The sequence below is a fragment of the Rhinolophus ferrumequinum genome, chromosome 6 (assembly GCF_004115265.2).
Source record: "Rhinolophus ferrumequinum isolate MPI-CBG mRhiFer1 chromosome 6, mRhiFer1_v1.p, whole genome shotgun sequence".
NCBI classification, from domain to species: Eukaryota; Metazoa; Chordata; class Mammalia; order Chiroptera; family Rhinolophidae; genus Rhinolophus; species Rhinolophus ferrumequinum.
The window spans coordinates 80387936-80402304 of NC_046289.1; the positions used below are offsets into that span (position 1 = coordinate 80387936).

At 35.6% G+C, this 14369-nt stretch overlaps 1 protein-coding gene across 2 annotated transcripts in view; it reads left to right on the forward strand.

The window, feature by feature from the left end:
• Positions 1-14369, forward strand: part of NUBPL (NUBP iron-sulfur cluster assembly factor, mitochondrial) — a 202909-nt gene that overhangs the window by 33947 nt on the left and 154593 nt on the right. For both annotated transcript variants that reach the window (XM_033109478.1, XM_033109479.1), the window contains exon 4: positions 7883-7973. In XM_033109478.1, coding sequence (XP_032965369.1) covers positions 7883-7973 — 91 coding nt within the window. The remainder of the gene's footprint in view (positions 1-7882; positions 7974-14369) is intronic.

Below are 14369 nucleotides of genomic sequence, written 5' to 3' on the forward strand. Positions count from 1 at the left end.
TTTTCTCATTTATTTTATAATTAACTGAGATTTTGGTGGTGGCAGATGTTATCCCTAGTCTCTTGTCTCGGTGAGTCACACACGGACATTAAATGCTTTTCTTAGAACTGCAATTTGTGTCAGTATAAAGTTAGGGACATAAATGTTCAATGTACCTTATTTTATGTGTTTGTAGGAACCAGACAGCCAGGTTTAAAAAGTAATTTTGTGTCTGGAAATAGGTAGATAGCATAGCAGATGAGGATTGTTTAGTTTTCAGAAATTTTTTTGAGGTTAAGAGTTCTGTTTTGCCAGGATACAGGGAGAGAGGGAGGACAGTCTTGGTGAAGCATAAACTCAGAGGCTTACAGATAGTATTAGCAAGCTATTTGATTGGGTATGAGAAAAACTAATAACAGATTGATTTAATTTATGAAAGGAGAAAGAGGAGGGAGAGAAGAAAATAACGACCTATTTGGGGATAGTGAACTTTGTTCTCCTTTCTTGGGCTAAGCTGCTGATTAACTGGCAGCTAGTGAAGAGAACAATCAGGATCTTCTGCCCCTGGGAAGCGGGATGGGTCATCAAAGAAAACAGTTGTAGTTGTTTATAAATTCTTCAGAAGACCTTGGGTGTTTAACTGATTTGCAAATAGGAGGTTGTCTTTGTATTATGTCTGCCACTGTCCTCCTTAGCATTCCCTTGCCAGATCTGCATTAGAATTTCTCACTTGCTTTAATTACAATTTTGCTTCCATGACCTTTTCTTTTCATTTTTGTATTTGTTGGTGTGTTAGATGGCCTTTCCAAAAGTTAATGCTTTATTTTTCTGGGATTTTGTTGGCCACTGTAAACCATTATTTTAACATTGTTTGCATGTAATGTGTTAGTTCTCAGGTCAAAAAGTCTTAGTGTGTTTGAGACTATATGGGAAATCTGAATCACAGTATGTATGCAGTGGATTTCTCTGGGCAGTTATCTAGAAGAAATTAGTAAACCAACAAAAAGCATTTACCCTGCACGGTTTATGCTCTTTTGCCTTACGGTTGCTTTGGAAGTTTAGGTTATGATTTTGGAATATTTTGCAAATTGTGTTTTTTTTTCTTTTTTCAAAAAGGCTTTTTAAAATTTTTTTTTTTTTATTAGTTTCAGGTACAAAACTACATAGTGATTAGACATTTATATACCTCAAGTAATAATCCATATAAGTCTATTACCCATCTGACATTGTACATAATTATTAGAATATTATTGACTATATTCCCTATGCTATACCATCTCTCCCCATGACCATTTTTTAAACATTATAGGTGACATTCAATATTATTTTATGTTAGTTTCAGGTGTATACATAATGGTTAGATATTTATGTAATTTATAAAGTGATCCCCCTGATAAGTCTTGTACCCATCTGACATTATACACAGTTTTTACAATATTATTGACTATATTCCCCATACTGTACATTACATCCTCATGACTATTTTGTAACTACCAATCTGTACTTCTTAATTCCTTCACCTTTTTCACCCAGATCGCCAGTCTTCTTCCTATCTAGTAACCATCAGTTTGTTCTGTGTATCTGTGGGTCTATTTCTGTTCTGTTTGTTCATTTATTTTGTTCTTTAGATTCCACACAGGAGATCAAAGGGCATTTGTCTTTATTAGTATGACTTATTTCACTTAACATAATACACTTTAGGTCCATCCATGTTGTCACAAATGGTAAGATTTCATTCTTTCTTATGGCTGGGTAATATTCCATTGTATATCTGTACCACAATTTCTTTATCCAGTTGTCTATTGATGGGCATTTTGGTTGTTTGCATATCTTGGTTATTGTCAATAGTGCTGCAGTGAACATAGGGGTGCATATATTTTTTTCAAATTAGTGTTTTGGCTTTCTTTGGATAAATACCCAGAAGTGGAATTGCTGGATCATACAGTAGTTCTGTTTTTAATATTTTGAGGAACCTCCATACTGTTTTTCATAGTGGCTGTACCAGTTCACAATCCCACCAACAGTGCACGAGGGTTCCCTTTTCTCCACAATCTCTCCAACTCTTGTTGATTTATTGATGATGGTCATTCTGACAGGTGTGAGTTGATATCTCATTATGGTTTTATTTGTATTTCTCTGATGATTGGTGACTTGAAGCATCTTTTCATATGTCTATTGGGCATCTGTGTGTCCTCTTTGGAGAAGTGTCTGTTCAGGTCCTCTACCCAGTTTTCAATTGGATTTTTTAATTGAATTGTTGTTGTTTTTTTCTTTTTTTTTGGTGTTGAGCTGCATGAGTTTTTCATAGATTTTGGATATTAACCCCTAATCTTATGTATGATTGGCAAATATCTTCTTCTATTCAGTACGATGTCTTTTAATTTTGTTGATGGTTTCCTTTGCTATGCAAAAACTTTTTAGTTTGATGTAGTCCCATTTGTTTATTTTTTCTTTTGTTTCCCTTGTCCAAAGAGATATATATCAGTAAAAATATTATGGGTAATGTCTGAGAGTTTACTGTGTATGTTTTTTCTAGAATTTTTATGGTTTCGGGTCTTACATTTAAGTCTTTAATCCATTTTGAGTTTATTCTTGTATGTGGAGTAATAAGGCAGTCCAGTTTCATTTTTTTGTATGTATCTGTCTAGTTTTCCCAGCACCATTTATTGAGTAGATTGTCTTTACCCCAGGGCATATTCTTGTTTCCTTTGTCATAGATTAAATGACCATATAGGCATGGATTTATTTCTGGGCTCTCAATTCTGTTCTATTGATCTATGTGTCTGTTTTTATGCCAATATCATGCTGTTTTGATTACTATCTATGGCCTTGTAGTATAGTTTGACATCAGGTAGTGTGATACCTCCAGCTTTGTTCTTCGTTCTCAATATTACTGTGGCTGTTCGGAATCTTTTATGGTTCCATATAAAATTTAGGATTATTTGTTCTACTTCTGTGAAAAATACCTTTGGTATTTTGATAGAGATTGCATTGAATCTATAGATTGCTCTGGATAGTGTGGACATTTTAACTATATTAATTCTTCCTAATCATAAGGATGGTATATGCTTCCATTTATGTGTATCTTCTTTAATGTGTATCTTCTCTGTCCAATGTCTTAAAATTTTTTTGAGTACAGGTCTTTTGCTTCCTTGGTTAAATTTATTCCTAGGTTTTTTTTGTTTTGTTTGTTTTTTGATGCAATTGTAACTCGGGTGTTTTTCTTAATTTCTCTTTCTGATAGTTCATTATTAGTGTATAAAAATGCAACCAATATCTGAATATTAATTTTGTATCCTGCTGCTTTACTAAATCATTTATTAGTTCTAATAGTTTTTTTGTGGAATCTTTGGTTTCTCTCTATATAATATCATGTCACCTGCAAATAATGGCAGTTTTACTTTTTTCTTTCCAATTTGGATGTCTTTTATTTCTTCTTTTCTGATTGCTGTGGCTAGGACTTCCAGTACTATGTTTTATAAAAAGTGATGAAAGCAAACATCTTTGTCTTGTTCCTGATCTTAAGGGGAATGCTTTTAGCTTTTTCCCATTGAATATGATGTTAGCTATGGGTTTGTTTGTTGGGAGCTTGTTGATTTACTGATTAGTAGTACTCGTTCAGTTCAGATTTTCTGTTTTTTCTTGATTCAGCCTTGGAAGAGTGTATGCTTCTAGGAATTTATCCATTTTTTCCAGATTGTCCAATTTGGCGTATAATTGCTCATAGTATTTTCTTAAAATTGTTTTTTGTATTTCTGTGGTGTTCATTGTCTCTTCTCCTCTTTCATTTCTGATTTTATTTATTTGGGCCCTCTCTGTTTTTTCTTGATTAGTCTGGTTATAGGCTTATCAATTTTGTTTCTCTTTTCAGAGAACCAGCTCTTGGTTTCATTGATCTTTTTTTTTTTAGCTCTTATTATTTATTTATTTAATTTATTTATTTTTATTATTTTTTTAATTTTATTTTTTAAATTTATTGGGGTGACAATTGTTAGTAAAATTACATAGATTTCAGGTGTGCAATTCTGTATCACATCATCCATAAATTACACTGTGTGTTCACCACCCAGAGTCAGTTCCCCTTCCATCACCATATATTTGATCCCCCTTACCCTCATCTCCCACCCCCAACCCCCTTACCCTCTGGTCATTGATCTTTTGTATTTATTTTTTCACCTCTATTTTGTTTGTTTCCACTCTGATCTTTATTATTTCCTTCCTTCTATTCACTTTGGGCTTTGTTTGCTGTTGTTTTTCTAGTTCCTTTAGGTATGAAGTTGGATTGTTTACTTGGGATTTTTCTTGTTTCTTGATGAAGGCCTGCAATGCTAGTGAATTTTCCCTCTGAGGACTGCTTTTGCTGTGCCCCATAGATTTTAGGTTTGTTTTCATTTTCATTTGTCTGAAGGTATCTTTTGATTTCTTCCTTGATCTCATCGTTGACCCATTCATTATTTAGTAGTGCGTTATTTAACCTCCATGTGTTTGTGTGTTTTTTCAGTTTTTTTCTTGTAGTTGATTTCTAGTTTTATAACATCATAGTCAGAGAAGACGCTTGAGATGATTTCAGCTTTCTTAAATTTATTGAGACTTGTTTTGTGGCCTAACATGTGGTCTGTCGTGGAAAGTGTTCCATGTGCACTTGAAAAGAATGTCTCTTCTGCTGCTTTGGAGTGATATGCTCTAAAAGTATCACTTAAATCCATCAGGTCTAGTGTGTCATTTAAGGCTATTTCTTTGTTGATTTTCTGTCTGGAAGATCTGTCCATCTGTGTCAATGGGGTGTTAAAGTTCCCCACTATGATTGTGTTACTGTTGATCTCTGTCTTTATGTTGGTCAATATTTGTTTTATATATTTAGGTGCTCCTGTGTTGGGTGCATAGATGTTTACTAGGGTTATGTCCTCTTGTTGGATTATCCCTTTATTATTATGTAATGTCCTTTGTCTCTTAGTATAGTCTTTGTTTTAAAGTCTATTTTGTTTGATGTAAGTACTGATACCCCAGGGGTTTTTTTGTTTCCATTTGTGTGAAAAATCTTTTTCCATTCTTTTACTTTCAATTTATCTGTGCCTTTCGATCTGAGGTGGGTCTTTTGTAGACAACATAGGCATGGGTGTTGTTTTCTTATCCATTCAGCTATGCTATGTCTTGTGATCTTTTGTTTGTTTGTTTGTTTTCCACCTTCTTCTTAAAGAAGTCTCTTTAATATTTCTTGTAATATGCTTGATGGTAATGAATTCCTTTAGCTTTTTCTTGTCTGGGAAGCTCTTTATCTCTCCTTCAATTTTAAATGATAGCCTTGCTGGGTAGAGTAGTCTTGGTTGTAGGCCCTAGCTTTTCATCACTTTGAATATTTCCTGCCACTCCCTCTGGCCTGCAAAGTATTTGTTTAGAAATCAGTTGATAGTCTTATGGGAGTTCCTTTGTAAGTAAATAGTTGTCTTTCTCTTGCTGCTTTTAGGATTCTCTCTTTCTCTTAAACCTTTGCCATTTTGATTATGATGTGTCTTGGTGTGGGCCTGTTTGGGTTCATCATGTTTGGGATCTGTATGCTTCCTGGGCTTGTGTGTCTATTTCCTTCACCAGGTTCGGGATGTTTTGAGTCATTATTTCTTCAAATAGGTTATCACTCCCTTGCTCCCTCTCTTTTCTTTCTGGTACTCCTATGATGTGAATGTTGTTATGCTTGATGTTGTCCCAGAGGTCCCTTAGATGAAAACTATCTTCGTTTCTTTTTCATTCTTTTTGGTACCGATTGTATGTTTTCTACCTTATCTTCCAAATTGCTCATTTGATCCTCTGCTTCATCTAATCTGCTGTTGATTTCTTCTAGTGTATTCTTCATTTTCACTTTTGTATTTTTTATTTCCAACTGGTTCTTTTCTGTGATTTCTATGTCCTTGTTTATGTTTACTATCTCTTTGTTGACATTCTCACTAAGTTCCTTAAGCATTCTTGTAATCAGTATTTTAATTTTTATCGATAGGTTGGTTGCCTCCATTTCATTTATTTCTTTTGCTGGAGTTTTCTCCTGTTCTTTTAGTTGGGAGAGGTTTCTTTGTTTCCTTATTTTGTCTGCCTCTCTCTTTTGCTTCTGTGTATTAGGTAGATGTCCCGTGTCTCTCAGTCTTTGCTGGTGGCCTTAAGTAGTAGATTTCCTGTGTGGTCAAGTGGCACAGTCTCCCTGATCACCTGTGCATGAGTTCCAGGAGTGTCCCTTGTGTGTATTCTCCTGTTGTAGTTGAGCCTTGATTGCTTTTGATTTGTGAGTGGGTGGGATTGACTCTCAGGCTTACTTGCTGTGAGGATTGGCTATGCTCACAGCATATGAGCTGCTGTGTGGGTGCTGACCCCTGAGAGGGAGTCATCCCAACGACCTCTGATGCCTGTTGAGACCTCCCTTTGGGTGTTTTGCTTGTGGGGGTGAGTGGGTAGTGCTCTGGTGTGGTTTAAGGCTGGCGTCTGGATGTGTTGTTTCTGGTGTCTCTTGGGAAGGGCTCCAATTTCAGCCTAGCCTGTGACTGGCCCAGTGCTACCCGGTAGGAGCTACAAAGCTATATGCAATTGGTTACTACCTGTGTTGGAGCTGGGACATTTGAGACTATCTGTACTGTGAACCGATGCTGGCTTTTACCAGTATCAGGACAGGGCCAACTTAGCAAAAGGTCCAGGGTTCCCCCAGGCCTGTTTCCATCTGGTGGCTGCCTGTAAGGCTTAGCTGCTGAATGAGCCTCCTTAGTTGTGTGGGCCAGGCTGCTTGACCCAGTGTTGACACTGCCCCCAGAGATGTGATCTGAGTTGGGCTGGACAGGGTCCCAGGGAATCATGGGGTGTGGCTGGTGGTTTTTATAACTTATAGATTAGTTCTTGCACCAGTATTGAGCCTGTGGCCATTTCGTAAAATGCCCAGAGAACACCGTGGTCTCAAACCCACAGATTCCAAAGAGCCACCCAAGAAAGGCTGCAGCATGAGCTGGGGCTGATTGCCCACTATCAGAAGTTTCCCAGGCCGCTGAGGGCCATCTGCTATTGTACAAGCCTCCTGCAGCTTGTGGGAAGTAGGGGGTGGTGGGTGGGAGGGCTGGCTGTTCAGGAGCTGAGATACCCTGGGCGATACTGCGCTAGCTGGGTTGGGTGGGGTCCACGGGAGTTACCAAGGTGGTGTGTGCACAAATGGAATTTACCAGACCAATGGGGTCTCATATTTGGCCCTTTGTGGTGGGTTCAACATAGGAAAGATGATGCCCTCCTGTAGGTTAAACGCAAGGTAGGCTTTACACGAGATAATGGCAGCTGTCTCATTAGCCCTCGTCCTGAAGCCACACAACTCAGACTTTCACTGTATGTCTTGGTGCCTCTCAAGTTGCTGCGCCTCAGCTATATCCCAGGGTGAGTGCTTGCAAGTGAGTGAGTCTGCGTGAGGGCCCTTTAAGAGGACATATGGGTTTCCAGATGCCTTCCCTATTACTGGGATGGATGGACAGAATCCTTACTGATTTTCACTGCCACATGTTGTGGGAACTCCTCTTCCTGGCACCAGACCGCAGGAGCCTCTGCCACTGAGATGTCCCTCCCAGTGCTCAACCACTACCTGTGGGTTCGGGGTCAGCCCGTTTTGCATCTCCACCCCTCCTACCAGTCTCAATGTGTCCTTTTCTTTATATCTTTAGTTGTAGGGGTTCTGTTCAGCTAGTCTTCATGTGTTTCTTGAGGTTGATTGTTCTACAATTTAGTTGTAATTTTAATGTGATTGTGATCGTGTGATGTGGCTGCATAGCATTTACCTATTCCACCATCTTGGACCTTCTCACAAATTGTCTTTTCTATAGTCAGATTTAGTGTTGCTATGTGCTATATCTGATGAAGAATGGGAATGATCATAATTTTTGTTTTCTTGCAGTCAAAGACAGTTGGTTTGTTAGATGTGGATGTGTATGGCCCTTCAATTCCAAAGATGATGAATCTGAAAGGAAATCCAGAATTATCACAGAGTAAGTAAGAAGAGATAAATCATTTGATAATAGTTATACTTTTATTTAGTATTTAATACCTGCTGGTTACTAAATAAAAGTCAGGCATTTTACCATGTACCATGTCTACTCTATACACAGTGTAATATGGTAGTTCTGAAATTAGATTTAGAGCCAGACAGCCTGAGTTTGAATTCCAACTCTGTCACTGACTGTGTGGGTTTGACTGAATTGTTTAACCTCTTTGTGTCTTAACAGCCCCCATATGTAAAATGGGGTTAACAATGACTGTTATCACTCAATTACAAAATTACTGTAAGTGTAATTAATGCATTTAACACAGTGCTTGGCACATAGTAAGTGATTAAAAATTATCTCATCACCATTGTCTCTTTATATTAAATGTGTGGATGTATGGGAGTATTTGACTAGAAGGCATATAATATATTTGTGTTAGAAGAGATGAAAATTATTTTCTGTAATCAGCTGTTTGTCTTATTTGTCTTAAAGTGTTTAAAAAAAAAAAACCCAAAACATTAGTTTCTTTCCTCAGCCTTCAGTGCTATCAATAGAACAGAGTACTTTTTTTGAGTAAATCTTTAATATTTAGTACTCTTGTTATTACATTTTCTCAGAAAGCTATGAAAGCTTTCAGAACAAGAAAATGCTATGATCGAAAAATGAAAAATTGGAACTGGTATCTTTTCTTGAAAAATGGTTTTAAATGAAATTAGTTTATTAAAATTTATTTCTAATTATAATGAGAGTATAAAATTGAATAATTTCTTTTTGTTTCTTATTGGGCTTTTGTTTTCCATGGATCTGAAACAAAATGACTGTATTTACTGAAGGGTGTTTATTGGATTATCTATGTACATAATAGAAGTATGTTTTTTTGTTGTCATTAAAACTTATAGTCATTGTGTGCTGTTTAAGGTGCTTTTGTTTGTAGTTTAGTTGTTGGAGTCAATTACAATGTTAAATCTGGATAACTGTTTATAAGACAGTAAGGATTCTTCTTAACATTTTGAAGGAAACTTAAAGAGCTAGTGATGATAAAATTGACCCTAGCAGTTTCATACTGCGAGCACCCACTTAGTTCTGTTTTCTTGTTTCATGAAAATATGAACTTAAAAAGCTAAGTTATTTTAATTTCTTTGTTCTTTGTCCTTTTAGTGGAATTCATACTTAGTTTGCAAATATATGACATGTGCCAAGATGTCAAACTTTCACAAAGAAGGAATAATGAATTTACATACTTTAAATGATAGACTCATTATGTCTATTTCTTGATTAAAGTAATGTGAAAACTGGTGCGTGCAGCACATGAGTGATGGCAAAATGGAGCCCTTGGTGTCAGTCTTTTCTTAAGTAGTCTGTTCAGTCTATGCCAACATAAGTACTTGAAGTGAACTTTAATTTCCTTCTTCTTGTTTTACTGAAGCTGTAATCTTAAATTTGATGTTTGCAAATTGGCTGCCATTAAATCAGCTTTCTGGTAAAGATGAGCTGCTGGAAATCTTCAAAGCCTGAGAAGAATACTTTGTATGTTGACAAGCTGATCTTAAGTCCCCCAAGAAATAATATGAACGATTAAGTCATTCACTTAAAAGAATGTGTTTTTTTCTCTCTTTTTCTTTTCTCTTCTCTCTTTCCTTTCCTTCCCTTTCCCTTTCTCCTTCCTTCCTTCCTTCCTTCCTTCCTTTCTTGATTCTTTAAGAATGTGGATTCTTAAAAGCCTGACTTTTAAATTATTTTTTCAATCTTAGATAAACCTGCCACTATTATACTAATTGGCATCATTTTGACATTTCTGTATTTTATCATATTAATTTATCCTGTTGTACTTTCTATTACAGAAAACACAATGCAACGTGAAAATATCTAATTAACAATAAAGAAAAACTGTGAAACATTTGTTTTCAGCAGTTCAGATTTTGGGGAAATAGGCCAGTGAGTGGAATCTCAACTTTATAAATATTCCTCTGTTCTTGGACTTAGCTAGACAAGCTTAGGGACAATAGGGCTTCAGTATTGTCCTTTTTTCTTCATTATTTAGACACGTGATAATGTAGTTTGTCTTAGTCAGTTTGTTCATTTTAAAACTCCATATTAGGGTTTGCATATTATACATTTATTCATATTCTCATATATATTGGGGGCGGGAAAAACCACACTATTTTAGGTTATATAGTTATAATAGTTTTGGGTTTCTTAGGCTGAGAATGTTTCTATCAGCTTAAAATGACAGTAGTGATTTCTATATGTTATTATGCAAAATTGTGGTAATGGGAAGCCTAGCCAGTTTATAGAAAGAGTATTACACAAAAACCTCAACAGGTTGACATTATAATGACTGCAAATGACCAGTTGCTGTGGGAAACTAATGGAATTTAGAGTAAAATCCATATGCAGTTGGGAAAACTCTCATCTAGGCATGAATATACCTTTTTTTTTAAAGAACAAATACCAGTTATTTTTGTCTTTTTTAACTTTCCAGATAATATAATATTCAAATTTCATATTACAGTATAGCCAAATTATAACCCTAGAAATTATTGAGTAGAAAGGTTTTCAGTTGAAATTGCAAGTCAATATTAAGTGGTAATTGCACACAGAAATGTGTTGTTGCATTTCACTAATGTAAATATTCTTTTTGTGACCATGTTGAGGATTTTCACTAAGCTTTCTCAAATGACTCTTATTGGTACAAATAATCTGCTTTCTTTCACAGTTTTGTGATGATAAATCACTTTCAGAATAGTTGTGAATTTATTACCACTTAGTTTTACCAAAGAATGTCTTTTAATGTACTTAGCCAATTATGTAGGAAAATTTGAAGGCTGTGGAGAGAGGTTACTAAAATTGAAATGTCAAGTAATTTTATTGAGGATGATATAGTACTTATTAAAGATTAAATGTGAGACTTTTTTTGAGTAGGATCCACATGTCTTTTCTGTTTGGAGGGATAGACATTTTGCACTCATGTCACAGTATCCTGCTCTTACCTGTCCTAAAGTATTAAGTACGTTTAGGAATTGTGTGTATGGGCTTATGAGACAGAGAAATTGTGGAAAATTAGCTTGAGCAAGTGACCTTTTAAAATAGCACTCCTCTCCAGTAATAAGCACTCCTCTCCAGTAATAACTACAAGCAAGTAAAATTTCTTAGAGGTAATTTAAGTGCATAAAAAATGACAGTGAATTCTACTTGTTTCTGAAGTCACCTTGCTGTTTCCTTCCAGGGAAGAGAGTCAGGGGTGTTACTGAAGTTGTTGACATGGATGATTAAATTCTGCTGTAGTGGATGTTGCTCCCAAAGTTCTCATTTATAATTGTCTTCTTCTGGTCATTGTTTTTTGGACCTTTGGGTTTCATCTGATGCTAGAGATTCTCTGATTATCTTTGGGAAAGGTTCAGGGATGCATTCCATACTCCTCATGTTACAGGAATGATGTTTTCCTTGTTGCTTTCCTGGATTATGTTGATAACCTCTTTTATACCTAGAATATTAAGACAAGGTGATATTCCTAACATAATCAGGGGTTAAGGAATAGCCAGCTGCTTTTTGGAGTTTTACTTGCTCTGGTGCAAACTTCCTTAACCCCGGGCTGCCCCAAATGAAGTCACTGAAGGATGCCTTATTTAATCACAGAACAACTAAATGTATTTTAATAGCTGCTGCCTGTTACTTTTGGTTTTCTTTCATAGGATGGCAGCAAATAGAGTTGACTAGATGTATCTGCATATATGTCAAACAGGCCATACGTCTTGGTGGTTATGATTAACACCTGACGTAAGACAACACTATGCCTTTTACTTTTTGAGTTGTAGCAGAGGGCTATCCTTAAGATGTGTAGCTTAATAGTAAACTACTTTTGTAATGTGGCCCTATCAAGTACACAAGGCTATTTGTACTTCAGATTTCTCTTTTCAGTCTAGTTCCAGGTTAAAAAAAAGCAACTTTTTTTCTTATTTCCAAACTTTTTGATCATTTTCAATGTTTCTCAAAATTATCAGCACATTTTCAGTGTCTTCTCAAACGAGAAAAATAAAAGAGCTTACTATTGTTAGGTAGTGGGAGGATTAACTTGCAATTTTTAATACTCTATTTATGTGCCTTGCAAAATTTTTGCTTTTTAAAATAGTCTCCATTATTGCTGATGCATAGTTACTTTAATAAATTCACTGGGCACTTTAGAAACCTTTTAGGGGTACTTTAATAAAACATGCTGTTCTTGGTTTCTTTTCTTTTCTTTCTTTCTTTCTTTCTTTTTTTTTTTTTTTAGGTTAACAGAAAGTAAAACATTGAAAAAGGAGCGTTTGGTGAAAGCAGGATGTCAAATGAATTTTGAAAATGGAAGATGTGGGGAATGTTGGTCCATGAATTGGGAACGCTAAAAGAGGCCATTAATAACGACACTATACTAAGAGACATGAAAAGTTTTGATGGGATAGCTTGTGTGAGACTAACTAGACAGAGGAGAAATTAGACATGCTACCAAAAAAAAAACAACACAAAAGAAAGCATTGAAATAAGGCATATTTTTCACCTTCCTTCTGGACTTCTGCTCTAGAATTTGTGTATGTGGTATGTCTCCATACAGGGTAATGTACTGAAATGACATCTGGTTCATCAAGATTGGATAGATTTTTGTACACCCACATTCACAGCAGCATTATTCACAGTAGCTAAAATGTGGAAGCTACCCAAATGTCCATCCATGGATGAATAGATAAGAAAAATGTGCTGTATACATATAATGTAATATTCAGCCTTGAAAGGAAATTCTGACATATCCTGCAACATGGATGAACCAAGCAGACGTTAAATGAAATAAGCCAATCACAAAAAGAGAAATACTGTCTGATTCCTCTTACGTGAGGTACTTAGAGTAGTCAGAGTAGTCAACCTCACAGAGACAGAAAGTACAGTGGCGGTTGCCAGGAACTGGGGGGAATGGGAAGTTATTGTTTAATAAGTATAGAGTTTCAGTTTTATAAGATGAAAAGAGTTATAGAGATGGATGGTGGACAACCCTCCACCAATGATGGTTGGACAACATTATGAATGTATTTAATATCACTGAACTATACACTTAAAATGATAAAGATGGTAAATGTTATGTATATTTTACTACAATGAAAAAAACTGAAAAAAATAAAAGATTGAATACACTTGCTCTGCAATATTACCAGTACTGGATATAACAATACAGGGTTTCTTCAGTAGTGTTTATGGAATTGATCCAGTGAATCAATCTATTCTTTAAAAGAGCATTGTTATAGAACTGGGAGAAAATAGAATAGTGGTGTCTCATTGGGAGACTTAGATAGCTTGATTATAAGCTTTCTCTAATTTTCAGTTTGGGAACTTCACTAGCTGACAAGTTATGAATTATAGCCTAAAATTATATTTTCATATCATGACTTATTATGTTTAAAATCCTTAATGTTGTCATTACAATATGACCAATTTGTAGCATTGCCAGTGTTATAAAGCTCTGTATGATCAATCTGGTCCTTGCCTTTTATCTACTTCTGCAGCCTCAGTTTCCACAAGCTTGCCTTGTTACTCAGTGAACACCAGTTAGTGGCCTCTGTTTCACAAAAATGCTAAGCTCTGTGCTGTCTCAGGACCCTCACATACAGAGAGTGCTAAAAAAAGTATACACAGTTTAAGAAAGGAAAACTTAAAATTGTAATACTCAATATATACCGATAACAAAAGATGAATACAAGGCATGTTTGACTTCTGCAATTACAAGAGGTGCTCAAAGTGGTTACCATCAGCGCCCAGACGCTTCTGATTACGGTGAACTACTGCTTGAGCAATGTTGATCAAAGTTTCCACTTTGATTCATTTTTTGGCACCCCCAGTATTTTCTTCTCTCTGCCTGAAACGCCTTCCAACTCTACTGTCTTCCATTCCTTCCCCACAACTAATTTCTTCTCATCAGGTCTCAGTTTTAGTGTTTCTTCTTCCACGATGCATTCTCTGCGTCCTTATTGCAATTGCAAGGATAGAGTTTTTGAGTTATCTGTTTATTTTTACCTTTATTTGTTTAGTTTTATCTCCCCTAGTAGACAATACAACATCCACAGAGCAGAGGCTTTCTTACTTGGTTTGTTTCTCTAACGCTTGGTATATAGTAGATATGCAAACCTTAGTTGAATAAATGAATAAGCTTTCTGCTAAGTGTCTTGTCCATTAGCTGCATACTTTATTTTCTGCTTTGGATATATGGGTAACTTAATTTGCAAACTATATATATATAACTATATATGTATATATATATATATATATATATATATAGTTATATATATATAGTTACATATACATATATAATGAATAGTACAGTTTTAAGACATTATCTTAGCAGTTTATCTTTGTAATATATCAGAGTGGCTGTCTTAC